Source organism: Alexandromys fortis, unplaced genomic scaffold (genome assembly GCF_014885135.2).
Source record: "Alexandromys fortis isolate MF-2015 unplaced genomic scaffold, M_Fortis_MF-2015_v1.1 scaffold_39, whole genome shotgun sequence".
In the NCBI taxonomy this organism is placed as follows: domain Eukaryota; kingdom Metazoa; phylum Chordata; class Mammalia; order Rodentia; family Cricetidae; genus Alexandromys; species Alexandromys fortis.
In genome coordinates, this window is record NW_026067918.1 from 11,070,785 (window position 1) to 11,086,480 (window position 15,696).

The 15,696-nt window shown below is 53.2% G+C and overlaps 1 protein-coding gene across 1 annotated transcript; it reads right to left on the reverse strand.

The window, feature by feature from the left end:
- Positions 1–3,867: 3,867 nt before the first annotated feature.
- On the reverse strand, positions 3,868–15,396 carry Lgals3bp (galectin 3 binding protein). Its single transcript, XM_050140300.1, has 6 exons — positions 15,098–15,396; positions 12,556–12,629; positions 11,450–11,641; positions 11,155–11,286; positions 9,497–9,749; positions 3,868–5,265 (listed from the first exon to the last, which is right to left on the reverse strand). Exons 2-6 carry the CDS (start codon positions 12,605–12,607, stop codon positions 4,161–4,163), a joined length of 1,734 nt encoding a protein of 577 aa, XP_049996257.1. The 5' UTR covers positions 12,608–12,629; positions 15,098–15,396; the 3' UTR covers positions 3,868–4,160.
- Positions 15,397–15,696: the final 300 nt, after the last annotated feature.

Here is a 15,696-nt window from a genome sequence, read left to right on the forward strand (position 1 = left end):
GGTACGAGGTCCCACCCCGAGCTGAGGAACTATCGGCATCTCATAACTGCTGGGACAGGGAGCCCGTTTTCTTTAACAATAGGTCTACCACAGTCCAGGACAGGCTCCACACTCAAGAGTATTGGGGAAACACAAATTGGATGCAATGGGGGTGGGGGGAGAGAGAACAAAATTGTGTGTGGAGGGAGAGATAGGAGTGGATCTGGGAGGGGATGGGCGGGAAATGAATGTGATCAAATATATGAAATTCCCAAATAATTAAAGGAAAATATTATTTTATAAATCACATTTGAGCCAGTTAGTGGTGCCCAAAACCTTTAATCCCAGCACTCAGGAGGCAGAGGCAGGTAGAGTTCTGAGTTCAAGGCCAGCCTGGTCTACAGAGTGAGTTCCAGGACAGCCAGTGCTATAGAGAAATCTTGCCTCACAAAACCAAACCAAACCAAACCAAAATCAAACAGAAGAAACTGCATTTGCTTTTTTCCTGTGCATGCACACACGCTTTCTTGCCCTTCATCATCTGGGGCCTGCGGAGGGGATTGAACTCAGGACATCAGGCTGGGCTGCAAACCCCTTTACCCACTGAGCCATCTTTCAAGTCTTGTTTGTTCTCTTTTAACTCTTATTTGTCTTTATACTATGTCAGTGTCCTAGTTAGAGTTTCTGTTGCTGTGAGGAAACAGCATGACCAAAGCGACGTGCTAAAGAAAGGATTGATTTGGTTCACGCTTCCACATCGTAGTCCATCGCTGAGTACAGTCAGGGCAGAAGCTCAAACAGGGCAGGAACCTGGAGGCTGGAGCTGCTACCAAAGCCATGGAGGGGAGCTGCTAACTGGCTTGCTTAAGTTGTTTTCTTATAGAACTTGGAATTGTTGGGGGGATGTTTGTTTACACTGTGTGATGATGTGTTGCTGTAACTGGGTTAATAAAGAGCTGACTGGCCAGTAGCTAGGCAGGAAAGACTAGGCAGGACTTTAGGGGGAGGGGGGAAAAGAGGAATCTAGGTGCACAAGGGAGATACCAGCAAGACACAGAGAGAATCGGACATACAGAATGGAAGAAAGGTAAAAAGTCACATGGTTGTCGTGGTCCTGTGGCAGCCTGGACCCTAAATTATTTCTCTGGGCCAACATAAACTATGTCTCTGGACCGGCGTGGAGACACAGGAATAAAGACACAACTCACATGGCTTTATCAGGAGGGAGGTTCTCAGTGATCCCTCATGAAATCCTGAGTTCACAGCCTGAAAAAATTCCTCTCATTTATTCTCCAAACAGCTTTTTTACCAAAACATAAACTAAGGGGTAAATTCATTAGCATTCTGTTTCCTAGGTGACCAGGTGAATGGCTTTTAGTCACGTCCACACCTGCCTGTGTTTACTCTGTCACGTCTTCCTGGTCAGTATGCTAGCTCAGTCACGTAGGCTGGAATCAGCACCTCTATTCAGGCATTCTCCAAATTACAAAGAAAGGAGCAAAACACTATTCTGACCTTTGTTAGGGCAGTGACAGCCTGTCCGGAAGGCACGCGAAACTATGGCCTGGGAGCCTGGTTGTCACACCGTGTAGAAATACGGGCCTCCACATGGTAGGGCAGAGATGAATAGAAACAGGTTAATTTGAGTTTTAAGATTTAGTTGGGAACAAGCCTAAGCTCAATGTCTTTCAGAATTAATAATAAGTCTTCATGTCATTACTGGGGATTTGGTGGTCCATGGAAAATCAGACGAGAAAGCTTACTACATAGAACTCTCTGCCCAGGTGTGGCCCCACCCACAATGGGCTGGGCCGGCCCACATCAATCAATCACTAAGAAAATACTGGCTTGCCTACAGCCTGATCTTTAGGAGGCATTGTCTTGAGATTCCCTCCTCTTCAATGACTCTAGCCTGTGTCAAGCTGACATAAAACCAGCCAGAACAACCACGGACACGTTCACTCATTCAATCATCTGTTTGTTTCCTGACTTATTTGTTCAAAGTCTGAAAATCACTGGTCTGGTAATGTCACTCAATGTCCTGGGTAGGCCTAAGACGTGTGATCCTCCTGCCTCAGCCATCGGAGTGCTGAGATGCCAGGCAGGCCCCAGCATGTCTAGCTTGAACACAGGACAACAAGACCTTTCTGGGTAGCTGAATAACACGCCATTCTGCAGTTGCGCAATGGATTCAACCTTTCCTGTGAGAGGCTCTTCCTGGAGCCTGTGTGCTGAGAGGACGGTCTGCGGCACCCCAGGCCATGCACCCGTGTGCAGCAGTGAGTCAGCAGGCTCAACTCTAACATGACCATCTGGAATCCAAAGGGCTCAGCTTCCGGGGTCAAAGTAACACATTCCAACAATTTGCTTTAAGCATCTGAATTGGCTTCAGTTTGGAATTCTAGAACCAGAAATATTTCATTGTATAAAACAGATGGGGTATTCCCATGGGTTGACTAAGGTGGGTTTATAGGTAGAGGGGGATGGGGAAGGCAGTTGGGGGAGGTTCACTTCAAGTTATTGTTAATAGCTTGCACTTAAGACTGGCCCCTGAAGCCCCTATGTTGAAGGCTTGCTCTCTAACTGTTGGGTTATGAGCAGACCGCATCTCAAGGGTATCAACCCGTGCACCACGAAGAGGCTAAGGGATCACGTGAAGGCGGACTGAAGCCTCTGAGTGCGTGAGCGAGATCAGCCTTCCCTCCCCTAAGCTGACTTGCTCAAGGCGTTCAGTCACGGTGGCGAAGGGATGTGGATGTGGACACATGCGCCAGAATGGCTGAAGCTAACAAGTGTGGACGGCAGGAAGTGCCGGTGAGGACCCGAGTGATGGGACTCACTGGAGGGGAACGTAAGTCAGACAATGCTGCCAGGGTGCTCGGGCGAGGTCTGCACAGTTCCGTTTCTGTTGCTCTGACAAAAGGACAGCTCAGAGGAGAAAGGGCTCATTTTAGTCCACAGTTCACATCACAGTTCATCATGAGGACATCCAGCAGGAACATGCAGCTGGTCACCTCAGAGAGAAATGAACACATGCATGCTCGCTTGCTGACTTGCTCAGTTTCTTCATTCCCATATACTGGTAAGGACCCCTTTACCTAGGGAATGGTGCTGCCCACAGTGGGCTGGGTCTTCCCACAATCATTAACTCAGAGACATGCACACAAGTCAACCCAATGCAAGCAATCCATCATTGAGACTATCCTTATGTTTCTAGGTTGTATAAACTTGGGTAACCTCTGCTTTCACAAGTGGGATACACATGTGCACGTGCACACACGCATGCACACACACATTCTTGCTGGACATAAAGGAGTTAGGGGAGACATCACTGTCCAGGACCCAAAGGCAACACTCTCCCAGGATGCCCCTACAGCATCTAAGGATGATCCAGGGCCCCACGGGCCACCAAGAACGCAGTATCCCCCTCCTGCCTGACCCCTGATTCTGGCCATCTTCTGTTCAGGCACCTGCTGATGCTTGAAGCGTCTCCCACTTGTCCATCCTTACGGTCTTTGTCCCTCTGCCCTGGCAAGGGTTCAAGGGTTTCTGGAGGCACTGTTGGTCACCACGCCTCTTCCTTCTCCCTGCCCAGGCCCTCCTCTGTCTCCCACTATTGTTCTTTAGCCTGCGTCCCAGCCTGGCAGTCTCTTCTCACAGATGCCCCATTCTCAGTCAGGGCAGCACAGCTCACCAGCTTGATACCCATGGCTGCATCCACCCTGTTCCTCTGTGGCAATCCAAGGCCAGGGCTTGCTGTTTGCTCTTTGTTGTCAACCTCCCGGACTGGCTCATGCTCTCATTCCCCATCTCCCAGAAGCCAGCACCCCTGCCCTCCAAACGCCGGAGGAAGCCAGCAACACCTACTGCATGAATGAACCAGCATCATGAGAAGCACACGTGATTTAATGATTTCTGATTAGTGACAGTGACAGACTGAGCTGCTGGAGTGGGCATCAGAAATCCCGCAGGACCTCACAGAACATGTTTGTACCTGCAACGGGAGCTTCGGGGGCTCAGCTCTGGAGCGAGTGCTGCCTGAAATCTAGTAAAAATTTAAAGCTCATAGAGTGGAAACTGGGGAAGATCTGGTGGCGGGCTGCTGGAAGTGGCTACAAAGAAGAAGGAGGTTAAGGAGGGGACACATGGGTGTCTGAGTCCCCACCACGTAGATGGACCATCTACTCCAAGTCAGTGACATTAGTCAGGTAGAAGGGGCGAATGACCACACGGAAGCTGCTGAAGGCCCCTGAGGTGCAGGGAAAGAGGGAGGAGATCTTGGAACTATTGGTGTCCAGGGCACTGGGGATAGGGGCCTTGGAGCCTTCAAAGTTGGTGACATCCACCACACTGTACCCTCCACACAGCATCAGCACCTTGTTTTCGTAGTCAATGCTAGAATCGGAGTAGGCGGACTTGGTGAGGCCCATCACAGGGAGCTCGTCAGAGGTGCAAGAGAAGCCATAGTTCCAGCAGCTCTGGACAGTGGGGAGGTAGTAGGCTGACCAGGAGACCATCTTGTCCCTGAAGAGAAAGCTGGGGTGCTGTGGGGTCTGGAAGTTCTGGTAGGGGCTGTACTGGCCTCTTGAGCCATAACCGTATGAGTAGTACTGACCGTAGTTATACATTTGGACGTCCCGTGACCTTGAGGACCGGGCTGTCATGAAGGCACTCCAGGTTGAGGAGGTATAAAGCCGGGGCTTGTAGATGTCCTCGGTGAGGTTATAGCCTCTGTACCGGCTCAGCACCGAGAAAGGCACGGTGTGGAACTCCAGGGCCTGCATGATCTTCCTTTGGAACAGCGCCTGGTGACCCTGGTACAAGGACAGGTTGAACTGCAGCTCAAACAGCTCCTGGGGCAGCATCATAGGGAATCGGACCTTCTCCACCAGGCGCTCTACGTCCGCATGGGAGACGCCACTCTCTCTGCTCCACTGATCCACTGCCTTCAGCAAGTCCAGCTCGCTAGACACGGCCAGCTCACTGTTGGAGAGGAGAGCTTGGAGCAAGGCCGTGGGAACGGTCAGCCAGGCCTCAGCCTGCGTCAGAGGCTCAAAGTTCCAGGCCAGGAACTGTATGCACAGTTCTTCCAGCACAGAGTCTCGGGTGGCCTGTGCATAGGCATAGAGGTCCAGGGGCGTGTGGAAACTGGGGTCCTGGGGGAGGAGGGTGGCGAAGAGCCGTCCACAGTAGTCTCGAAGCTGTGTGGCCTCATAAGCTGAGGCTAGCTTGTGCAAGCATTTGACAGAGGACATGGTGACCTCGATTCTTCGGGTGTAAAAGTACCTGGGAGTGGGAGGTAAGTTAGGAGTCTGAAGCCTGCCCCGACGGACAGCAGGTGTGTTTGACCTGCTCTCCAACACAGCTACCTGTTACAGCTTCCCCGCTGACCTTACTCCAGGGTGCTCCCACTGGGGGGCTCTGTCCTCCGCAATCTCACACTGACAGCAACCTTAGGGTGTCAGGCCACGGGTGGATGATTGTTGGCACGCACACTCACAGCCACTTCCTTCCGCATCTGTGAACGCCCTCCCCTGGGGGGGCTTCCACCTGCATCCCCTGCTCTCTCTGATGTCACCAGGAGCCTTGGTCAGTAGAGGTCCAGGCATGGGTCCCTGCTGGGTTCCTGTGGGTACCTCTCTCCCCTCAAGCATCTGCTCCCTGTCAGGTGACAATGGCTCCTTGGTCACCTTTTATCTGCTTCCCTGGGACTCTGAGCCATGCAAGGGTCTGAGTCCACCATGCCCAGAGTGACGTCCTCCCCCTTTGTGCACAAGTGTTCAAGTAGAGCTGAGGGTCCCTGCCGTTGTCTTCACAGCACCCCGGAGGTTGTGAGGGCCACTTTTCCCTCCAGACTGACCCCTCACACACAACCTGAGATAGACCCTTCGTGAAATCATCTCATAAGGAGAACATGGGACAGAAGTTGCTGCCACCACTCCCCACCGCTGTTGAAGGAGGGAGGACCAGGAAAAAGGATTCACACGAGTTTCTAATTCTCGTCCCACACCAGAGTGGTCCCTTGGGCTGCTGGCAGCTCTAAGTGCTACGGGAGGCTGAGATGTGTCCGGGTTCTTGTGAGTGTCTGTCTTCATGCTCCCCTCATGCCCACATGGCCCAGTCTTAGGTTCCGGAAATCAGAGTAGGTCTCCCGGCCCTGCCCATCCTTTTCAAGAAAAAAAAATCACATATCCAGAGAGGGGAAAGGCCAATGCTAGCAGCAAGAAGTAGCTTGAGGGACTGCAGGAGGAGCCTAGGGGACTCCTGTGTCTCCTGCGACTGAGCCCAGGTGTGTGTGTGTGTGTGTGTGTGTGTGTGTGTGTGTGTGACTTCATGACTTCAGAGGGAAGCCAGGGGGGGATGGGAGAGGAACAGAGACAGACAGACAGACAGACAGACACACACGCAGAGAGAGAGAGAGAGAGAGAGAGAGAGAGAGAGAGAGAGAGAGAGAGAGAACAAAAGCCCAGACCCCAGGCCACAGCTGGGGCGAGGGGGGGGAGCAGGAAGGCAGAGATGGCATCTACTCCACCCTCCGCTGTGTCTTAGACACAGAATTCACCAGGAGGACACAGGATCCCTGCCAAGTTTGCATACGAGGCTGGGAGCCAACAGTTCTAATCTGGGTTTAATCGCCAGTATTGTTCTCATAAATGTCACGTTCTGTTATATAAAGCCTCGTGTCATAAGGACAAGAGAGAATCCTTCTTAATAAACATTCTGTTTTAAAGTCCTAGGTGGGGACCCTGCATGATCTTGACAATGCAGCAGGGAGGATGCAGAGAAGGGTTGTGGCAGAGGCCGGGGACAGATGTGGACCCCACTAATTGTCTCTCCTCTCATCCTGAGAATCCTGCACCTGACCCGACAGGAGCCAGGGGTAGTCTGTGAGGACTCCCCAGAGGAGCGCACTTTTCCTCCTCCCTTCACAGACAGTTCTGAAGTCATGGCTTCCTGCTGTGGGAAGGGAAGAGTCTTAGCTGAAGCTGGCAAGATGGCTCAGCAGCCAGTCGATGACTAACAAGTCTGATGACCTGAGCTGATCCCCAGAACCCACATGGTGGAGGGAGAGAAGCTACTCTGATCTCCTACGCCCTGTGGAGCCCACACAAACAAGCACACAAGAACCTAGGTGTATGTGTTTGTACATGTGTGTGTGGGTGTGTGTATGTGCGTAGGGGTGTGTGTGTGTACGTGTGTGACTTCTTTTTTTAAAGATTTATTTATTTATTATGTACACAGTGTTCAGCCTCCATGAAGGCCAGAAGAGGGCACCAGATCTCATTACAGATGGTTGTGAGTCACCATGTGGTTGCTGGGAACTGAACTCAGGACAGTGCACTTAATCTCTGAGCCATCTCTCCAGCCCCCCCTTTTTTTAAAAAAAAAAGATTTATTTATTTTACACATGAGAGATATCTGCATGTATGCCTTTATGCCAGAAGAGGGCATCAGATACCACTAGAGATGCTTGTGAGCAAACATGTAGTTTCTGAGAATTGAACTCATGACCTCTGGGAGATCAGTCAGTACTCTTTTTTTTTTTTTAAAAAAAATTTACTTACTTACTTATTATGTATACAATATTCTGTCTGCATGTATGCCTGCGGGCCAGAAGAGGGCACCTGACCTCCTTACAGATGGTTTGGGCCACCATGTGGTTTCTGGGAATTAAACTCAGGACCTTTGGAAGAACAGGTAATGCTCTTAACCACTGAGCCATCTTTCCAGCCCCTAGTCTGTACTCTTAACTGCTGAATCATCTCTCCAGCCCGTGTGTGACTTCTAACACGCCTAAGATACATGACAGAGAGAAGAGTGTGTCTTACTTGCACTGTCTGTGCCTTCCCAACAGCCCAGGCAGGAAGCCTTTCTAGCCTTGCTGTAGGAGATCTATGCTGCCCAGTGCCCTCCCAGGTGGCTCACAGAGAAGCTTCAGGTCTGGTACTCCATGCTAGGTCATAACCTCAGAATATCAAAAAAAAAATTCTTACACGAGCACATGATGGTTTGGAGAGAGCATTTAGAGCTGCATGGTGAAAATGCACGTATCTGTGTGCGCTGGATGTGGGTGAGAGCACACGTGTGCACACTAGTTCAGTGTGCATGGATGCTTGCACACTAGAGTGCAGTGGTGGTCTGAATCAGAACGGCCCCCATAGGCCATGCTTGGTCACCGGGGAGCGACACTGTTAGAAAGGATGGGAAGGGCTGTGAGGAGGGGCCTTGCTGGAGGAGCTGTGTTATTGGGGTGGGCGGAGAGGCTGAAAAGCCCATGACAGGCCCAGTCTCTCTCCGCCTGTGGATCAGGATGTCAGGCTCTCGGCTACTCTTCCGGCAACGGCCTGCACGAGTCCATGCTCCACACCCACCGCCACGATGACAACGGACTAAAGCTCTGGAGCTGCAAGCAAGCCCTCGGTTACATGTTTTTAGCTGCAAGCAAGCCCTCGGTTACATGCTTTTAGCTGCAAGCAAGCCCTCGGTTACATGCTTTTATCTGAAGAGTTGCCTTGGTCATGGTGTCTCCTCACAGCAAAAGAACAGTAACTAAGACGAGCAGACAAACAGGCACACAGAAAAGCGAGGCTCAGATGCACAAGCATGTGTTTCTACAAGTGCAGGATGCATTTGGATGCATACGTGCATGTGTGTGTGTGCGCGCGCGCACGCACTCATGCACATGCACACGTGCGAAGGCAGTTGAATATTCAGATGTACAAATGTTCAATGCTTCCATGCAAGTGCAGGGAGCATCTGGGTGTGACTGTGTTCACACAAGTGCAGCAAGCATTTAGATGTGTCTCCATGTGACTGCAGGTAGATGGGAGAGTTTGCTACTGCTTGTTGCTGTCCCTCTTTTTAATGGTTGATAGCTACCGCTATCCTAGCCAGCAACTGCAACTCCACCGCTACCAGCAGTGCTTAGCCTGCAAGAGCCACAGCCCGAGGGTATTCCCTCAGCACCAACTCCTTCAAAGCTACAAAGGGAACTTATCCAAATCTCTGTCCCTCTAAAGAACTCAAGATCCAAGGGTTGAGGTAGAATCCTGCTTCCCAGAGAAGCGGAATAGCAAGCGGCTCACCTAGCTCATCTGCTTGCTGCTTGTACATCTCACCCCGCCTTACAAACCCTTCTCCACCTGGTTCCTCCTATAACTTCCTGTCAGCTAGTTACTGAAGCAGCCTCCTGACCGCAGGGGAATTTTACTTAACCAAACACAACTTTGCATCATTAAACAAATGTCCCAGAGCACAAACAAAAGCAACACGCCTTAAGATAATATTCTACAACAGTTTGCCTGCAAGTACAGCCGTGTGCAGTGGGAAGAAGCATGCACACGGCTGCATGGCTGTGTGATGTGCAGGTACGTGTGTATGGGTGTTGCACGAGCACATGATCAGATGTGCAGGGCCCATCCACTTACCTTGCTGCCCCACCCTAGCACAGTGGACGCTCCAGTGACTAGGAGGAGCGTGCAGCCCAAGCACAACCGGAGCTGAAGGTGTGGCTTACCTGAGGAAGTCTCTGACCACAGGCATGCACTCCGCATCCACTCTCATGAGGACACTTCTGCCCACTGCCTGCTGCAGGGCCTGGGCCTCCGGGTTGGTGTTCAGGATCAACTTGTGGACACAGAGGGTCAGATCTCCATGCCCCTGCCCTGTCACCTGGATGAACAGGTCGCAGTCCTGCTGACTGTCAAAGATCTGGCCCAGCGCATCTGGGAGATCTCCAGAGAGGTCCAGGACGTGGACACCACTGGTTTCTGGGAGAGACAGAGGGAGTTGCTGTGTGAGGCTTTTGGGCTCTGTAAACCATTTTCTCTGACTCAAAGCTGCATTTGACCCTTGGGAGTCAGGTTTTTCATCTGTGCCAGCCATCCTGGCACCTGGCTTTGCTCAGAAGGGAAAATGCAGGATGGAACAGGCCGTGAGGAAGGGTGCAGCTGCCCTCTGAACCTCATGAAACAGGAGCAGGCCCTCCTGGCCTCTCTGGCCATGTGTGACCCTGTGCCCTGATATACCCAGAGGCTGCTCCCTGGACCCCACTCAGGCACTGTGTTTGGTTTGTGGCGAGCGCTCTGGAGTCTGAATGAGAAAGGCTCCCACAGGTTCATACATTTGAATGCTTGTCACAGTGAAGTGGTATTGTTTGAAAGGATGAGAAGGGCTGTGACGTGCGGCCTCCTGGAGGAGCTGTGTTAGGAGTGGGCTTTGAGGTTTCGGAGGGAAAGGGACGGAGCATTAAGTCTATCTCCTACACCCAGTGAACAACCTGAGAAGTCAGGGTTCCATGGTAATCTCATACTAGAACTTGGGCCTCCCCATTCCCGAGGAGACAAGTCCTTGAGGGGCTATGGCATGCCTCTAGGCACCCCCACTTTCCCCTGCCTCCTAAGGCCTAATCCAGAACCACATGGAACATCACTGGTTGCCTCGGAGGGTTGGCTTGATTTTTACGTTTAGACTGGGTGGGCTGACTCCTTGGTGTCTCCTCTCACTGTGGACCCTAGCGTCCACCTCCATCTTCCTGTCCACATTGTTCCCCAGCCGGAGGGGCCTCCTGTCCTCCCAGAACCCTGCACAGCTTAGTCTACTCAAGGGGCCCCTCCAGTCTGAGCCTTCCACCCCCGATCAAATTCTCCCATGCTTGTCTGACCTTGTGGGACTCAATACCCTTGTGCTTCAGTTCCCAAACTCAGGACAGAGGGGAGTCTCCAGGAACCCCACGGGCTAGCCCAGGAAGAAAAGCTCCCACTGAGTCTCAGACACAGGAGGTGAAGAGCTGGAATGGGGTCAGAGTTCGGCAGGTAGGGCTCTGGGCACCTGTGTCCTTGACCCCAGCCATCCAGAACTGCTACAGCCTGTGTCTGGGGAACCAGACAATGCAGCAGAACACGTAATAACCCCAAGACCCTGTGCCTTAGAAAGCCAACACCCTCACACAGGTGTCATCCATAAATGGGATACAGTCCCTGACCCATAACCCACTGCCCTGCTACAGAAGCTTCCCTAACACAGGAAACACAATGGGCTCTCCCGGAGGAAGTGAACTTGTCATACATCCCAGCCACACCCAGGGCACCACTCTCGATGTCTGCGTACACAGGGGGAGGGGCACGGGCATAACCCTTGCTTCACCCGGGTGCTGGGCGGGCAAGGGCGGCTCACCGTTAGAGCAGATGACGCCTGCATCCTTCTCATGCCCACAGCGGCTCTTCAGCCAACCCAGGGAGCTGCAGTTGGCCAGCGAGGGCTCTGTCCCTGTGCACTCCACCTCGTCCAGCATGACGGGTCCCCTTCCTGTGGGCACAAGAGGAAGTCAGGGGCCACACTGGAGGAGGAGCTGGACCCTTGGTGGAGAGCAGGTCCTGCAACAGTGCTGCTCACTGGCACAGCGGGGATGTTTGAGGGACATTACTAAGTGACCTCAGCTTTTCGGGGGGGTTGTCATAGCAGCCCACACCTGGCCCAAAGGCAGCTCTGCCCAGCGCCCGAGTGGCGTTCTCATAGCCCAGGGCTCGGCAGACGACGTTGGCATCTAAAATGTTCCAGAGGTTGTCGCACACTGTCCCCCACTGGCCTCTGTAGAAGATCTCCACGCGGCCCTCGTTGGCTGAGGCCCCGTTAACTAGACGCATGTCCCCATCTTCTGTACCTGTTGGGAAAGTGGGGGTCAGCTGGGAGGATGGTTGGCCAGTTTTGGTGCCCATCCCCATGACCTCGATGCTCTGGGTTGTCCTGTTGGGTGAAGGTTACCCCAACTAGGGTGCAGTGGGGTTGCTCTCGAACCACTTCAGAGCCCCCCCTCCATGTGTGAAACGCTATCCACTGAGGAGCCGAGAACACTCTCTGAGGACCTCCAAGGAGGCCACGGCCTTTCAGTTTCTCAGCTTTGGGCCTTTTGCTCTAAGAGAGCACCTTGGCTCTCCATCCTGCAGAGTGGATGGAGGTGGTGACCCATGGGAAGGCCTGGGAGAGGAAGAGGCCTCTTGCTGGCTCTCTGGAATGCTGGCCTGAGGGGACAGGTGGCCCCTAGACACAGGCAGAGAGCAGATGCCCCTGCAGTGGTGGTCTAAAGCAGACAACCTGAGCCAGAGAGAGTCTGTAATCCGGCAAGGCAGTCAAGGGGCTCCCATCTCTGCCAATGCTCAGAGGGTCAGCAAGTAGCTGGGTGCTTGAATTTGGGGCTCATTCATGCTAAAGAGGGCATTCAGCTGAGGGTGCAGGATGACCGCCCCCAGGGGCTCTCTGAATTCTAACCTGTGTCCCAAGGCCACCCACTCCAGAACAGCATAGGCTCGGCACCCCCTCCTTGGCCACAGTTGAGATTCCCTCAGTGAACAGTTGGGTTTCACTCAGGTTTCACCTGAGTGGCCCCCGGGCCCAGGGGAACCCCAGCCACACACCACCATCATTTGGGATTGACTGGGGATCCACATGGAGAGACTTCCGAGACATGGCACCTCATAGGACGACACCTGGGTTTTCTGTGAGGAGGTGACCCACAGGGCAAGGTGGAGCAGCCTTGAAGACTTCTGTTTTGGGCATTTGCCAGCTGGCATGACTCACCTTGAGTCCCTGGAACCAGCAACCACACAGAGAGGAGCCATAGGAGAGCCATGGCCTGGTCTAGAAGCCCAACCCTGCAGCAGAAAGGACAGCACAATGAGTCTGGTGACAGTTCTCCACTGCAGACTGATGTGGGATCCCCTCTGTGTGTTGTGAATATCATTGGTTAATAAGGAAACTATAAGCTCTGCTATAGGGGAACAGAGCTGGGGTGGGGGGGGACTAAACTGAATGCTGGGAGAGAGGAGGCAGAATCAGATAGAAGCCGTGTAGCCCCACGGGAGACAGACGCTGGAACTTTACCCAGTAAGCTACTGCCACATGGCAATACATAGATTAATGGAGATGGGTTAAACTAATATGTAAGAGTTAGCCAATAAGAAGCTAGAGCTAAGGGGCCAAACAGTGATTTAATTAATACAGTTTCTGTGTGGTTATTTCCGGTCTGAGCTACTGAGCAGCCGGGAACCAAGAAGCCTGTTTCAACAGCAGACCAGCAGTCCCACGGTCTCGTCAGCCCTGCTGGTGGAGGGCGGGGCAGTGTTGTGGGTGGTCCCACTTCTGCAGGGCTCATGTGGCCATGTGATGGCTCTCATGCAGGCCTCTCACATGCTCTGGGGAACAACCTTCAGGTCAGTAAGAAGGTGGAACAGGTGGGTGAGGGCTCTGGGCAATGAGCACCCAGGAAACACAAGGGCTGTGTCTTGGGGATAGACAGGGTTTAAGCCTGCTAACAGTTGGCCTTAAGTGACAGAGACAGTGCAGAAGGGTCTGGGCCTCCATGGTGTGAAGTGGGGGTGAGTGGGAGATGTGAAGTGGGGGGGGGGTGGGAGGTCTGAAGTAAGGATGGATGGGAGGTGTGAAGTGGGGGTGGGTAAAATGTGTGAAATGGGGATGGGAGGGAGGTGTGAGGTGGGGATGAGTGGGAGGTGGGGGTGGGTAGGGTGTGCAAAACGGGAATGGGTGGGAAGTATGAAGTGGGGATGAGTGTGAATTGGGGATGAGTGGGAGGTAGGAGGTGGGGATGAGTAGAAGATGTGAAGTGGGGATGAGTGGGAGGTGGGGATGAGCGGGAGGTGGGTAAAGGTCAACTCCCAAGAAGCTGTCTGCTCTAAGAAGCGGGGCAGAGGAACTCAATACTAGGCTATGACTTAAGCTCTTGCCTGTCTGTGCTCTACCCAGGCACTGTCCCTCAGTCCCTGCAAAGATAGGGATGACCCACAGAGCAGGCAACACCCACTCTACTCCCAGGCTTGGTTCTGGCTAGTGGGTGGTGCTGTTTTGAGCACCATCTACAGAGCAAGAGTTGATAACCTCAAGTTGTTTCTTTGTTACTTAGACCAGAGGCCCAGGGACAGGCAAGAGAGATATCCCAGGACCAGCAGAAACACCAGGATTGCCCCTCACCCCCACTCCAGTCCCCCTCCCGCCACCCCACCAACCCTGTCCCTGACACTTCTGCACTAGATCAGCATGAGGGACCTCTGGATCCCAGCGCACTTGTAGCCGTCCTGGCAGGGTGAAGATCTCAAGAGACTTGTGCCCCGCCCACTTTGGCTATTAAAGTACTGAAACAAGGCTCCCAAGGAGCTGGAATTTTCCGAGGCATCTCATGCCGAGTGCGGTGACAGCTTCACCAGGGGGTGCTTGTCTCCAGGATAGAGATTTACAGCCCATGCAACGACAAGGCCAGCCCAGTCATACACACCTGTAGCCCCCCATTTAAATCTAAACCTCATGTCAATACCCCAAGGGGCTCGAGGGGGAGGCCGATCTGTTCATCTTCTCAACATAGCCCCATGAGACAAAGCTACTTTTTATAGTTTTCCCTATATTGTGTCTTTAACTGGACCGCGGTAGATGGGTGGCCGAGCCTGGTTATCATGGGAGCTGTCTGGGCATAGGCTCTGACCATTGCATCCTGTACCGCATCACTGGGTGGGAAACTTGGCCCTTGCTGCTGTGCACCCTCCCCGCCCCACTCAGCAGGTTCCGGAAGCCAGCCATACAATAAACAAGACCCCAGAGCGGTAAGCCAGTTCACATCCCAAGTGAACACGCTGAGGTGAGAGTCAAAGGACTCCAGAACGCACAGCTAGCGAGCTCTAGGTGGGGGTCTGCCCAGGGGTGCCCTGGGTTCCGGGAAACCTGAGTCCCATGGCAGACTACACTGGGTGCTCATTCATCATAAGCTGTGGCCAATAGGTTTGTGTGTGCTGAGTCAGGAACTCGATGCCTCGGGAACATTGCGGGTATGTAGATGAGGCTGTCCTCTGCCTGACTCCTTCACGTGGGAAGTTGGGACAAGTCTGCCTATGCTGGCTCATACAGTAGCTCTGCAGGTAGGCACAGCCCTGGGTGAGAGTCCACAGACCCAGGAGAGGGCCGAGGGCTCAATTCCAAGCCACTTCTCCCTTCAGCTGATGCTTGTTCAGCAAACAGCCTGCCCAACTGTACACCAGCCCTGCAGGTGGAGGAGGAGCACATGGGTCCCGTGCTCAGTGGCCGGCTAGGGATCATGCCGCGTGGACTGGGGACTCACCTGGAAGTGAGAGACAGTAGTTACCCGTCTGTAGGGTCAGCTGCTGAAAGTGGTCCCGGAGCCTCCCTGCTGGCTGCAATCAGAAGACCGCTGTAGACTGTCCGCCGGAGAGAGGCACCACCATGCGGTTTTTCTCAGCCTTGTCTCAGGAAATGCTTTATAAACCTAGTCTGCTTTCGATTTCCAGAAAACACATGACAGAGGCCGCTCCTGGGGTTGGCTGCAGACAAGGCTAACAGCCCTCTGCTTGTTCTCTGCTCTGCTGGGGGGATGGCAGGCACCCAAGTGCCTTGTGGCTGAGCAGATAAAACAGCAACGCTCAGGCACCTAGGCTACGCTGTGTTTGACCAGCCAGATGCACGTCCAGGCAGGCACCCTGGGTGGGGTGGGGGTGGGGACAGCATGGAGGTGCTGGGAAGGTAATGCATGTGGGCTTGGGAGCAGAGGCTCAGGAACAGACTGTGTCTATGAGCATGGATGTGGGCTGCGCAATCCTTGCCTGGACCTGGGGAGGCGGGCTGTGCTCGTGCACAAAGCTACTGTGCTGGTGTGTGGACCAGAGTGCGTCACGCCTGAGGATCAGGTATAGAGACAAAAAG

What these genes read in the sequence shown, in the direction of transcription:
- Lgals3bp (XM_050140300.1), bottom strand. Translation starts at nt 12,607, where the DNA reads ATGGCTCTCCTATGGCTCCTCTCTGTGTGGTTGCTGGTTCCAGGGACT. An exon ending in GCTGGTTCCAGGGACTCAAG is followed by an intron (nt 11,642 to 12,555) that starts GTGAGTCATGCC and finishes CTTTCCCAACAG; the next exon opens with GTACAGAAGATGGGGACATG. An exon ending in GTGGTCAGAGACTTCCTCAG is followed by an intron (nt 5,266 to 9,496) that starts GTAAGCCACACC and finishes TCCCACTCCCAG; the next exon opens with GTACTTTTACACCCGAAGAA.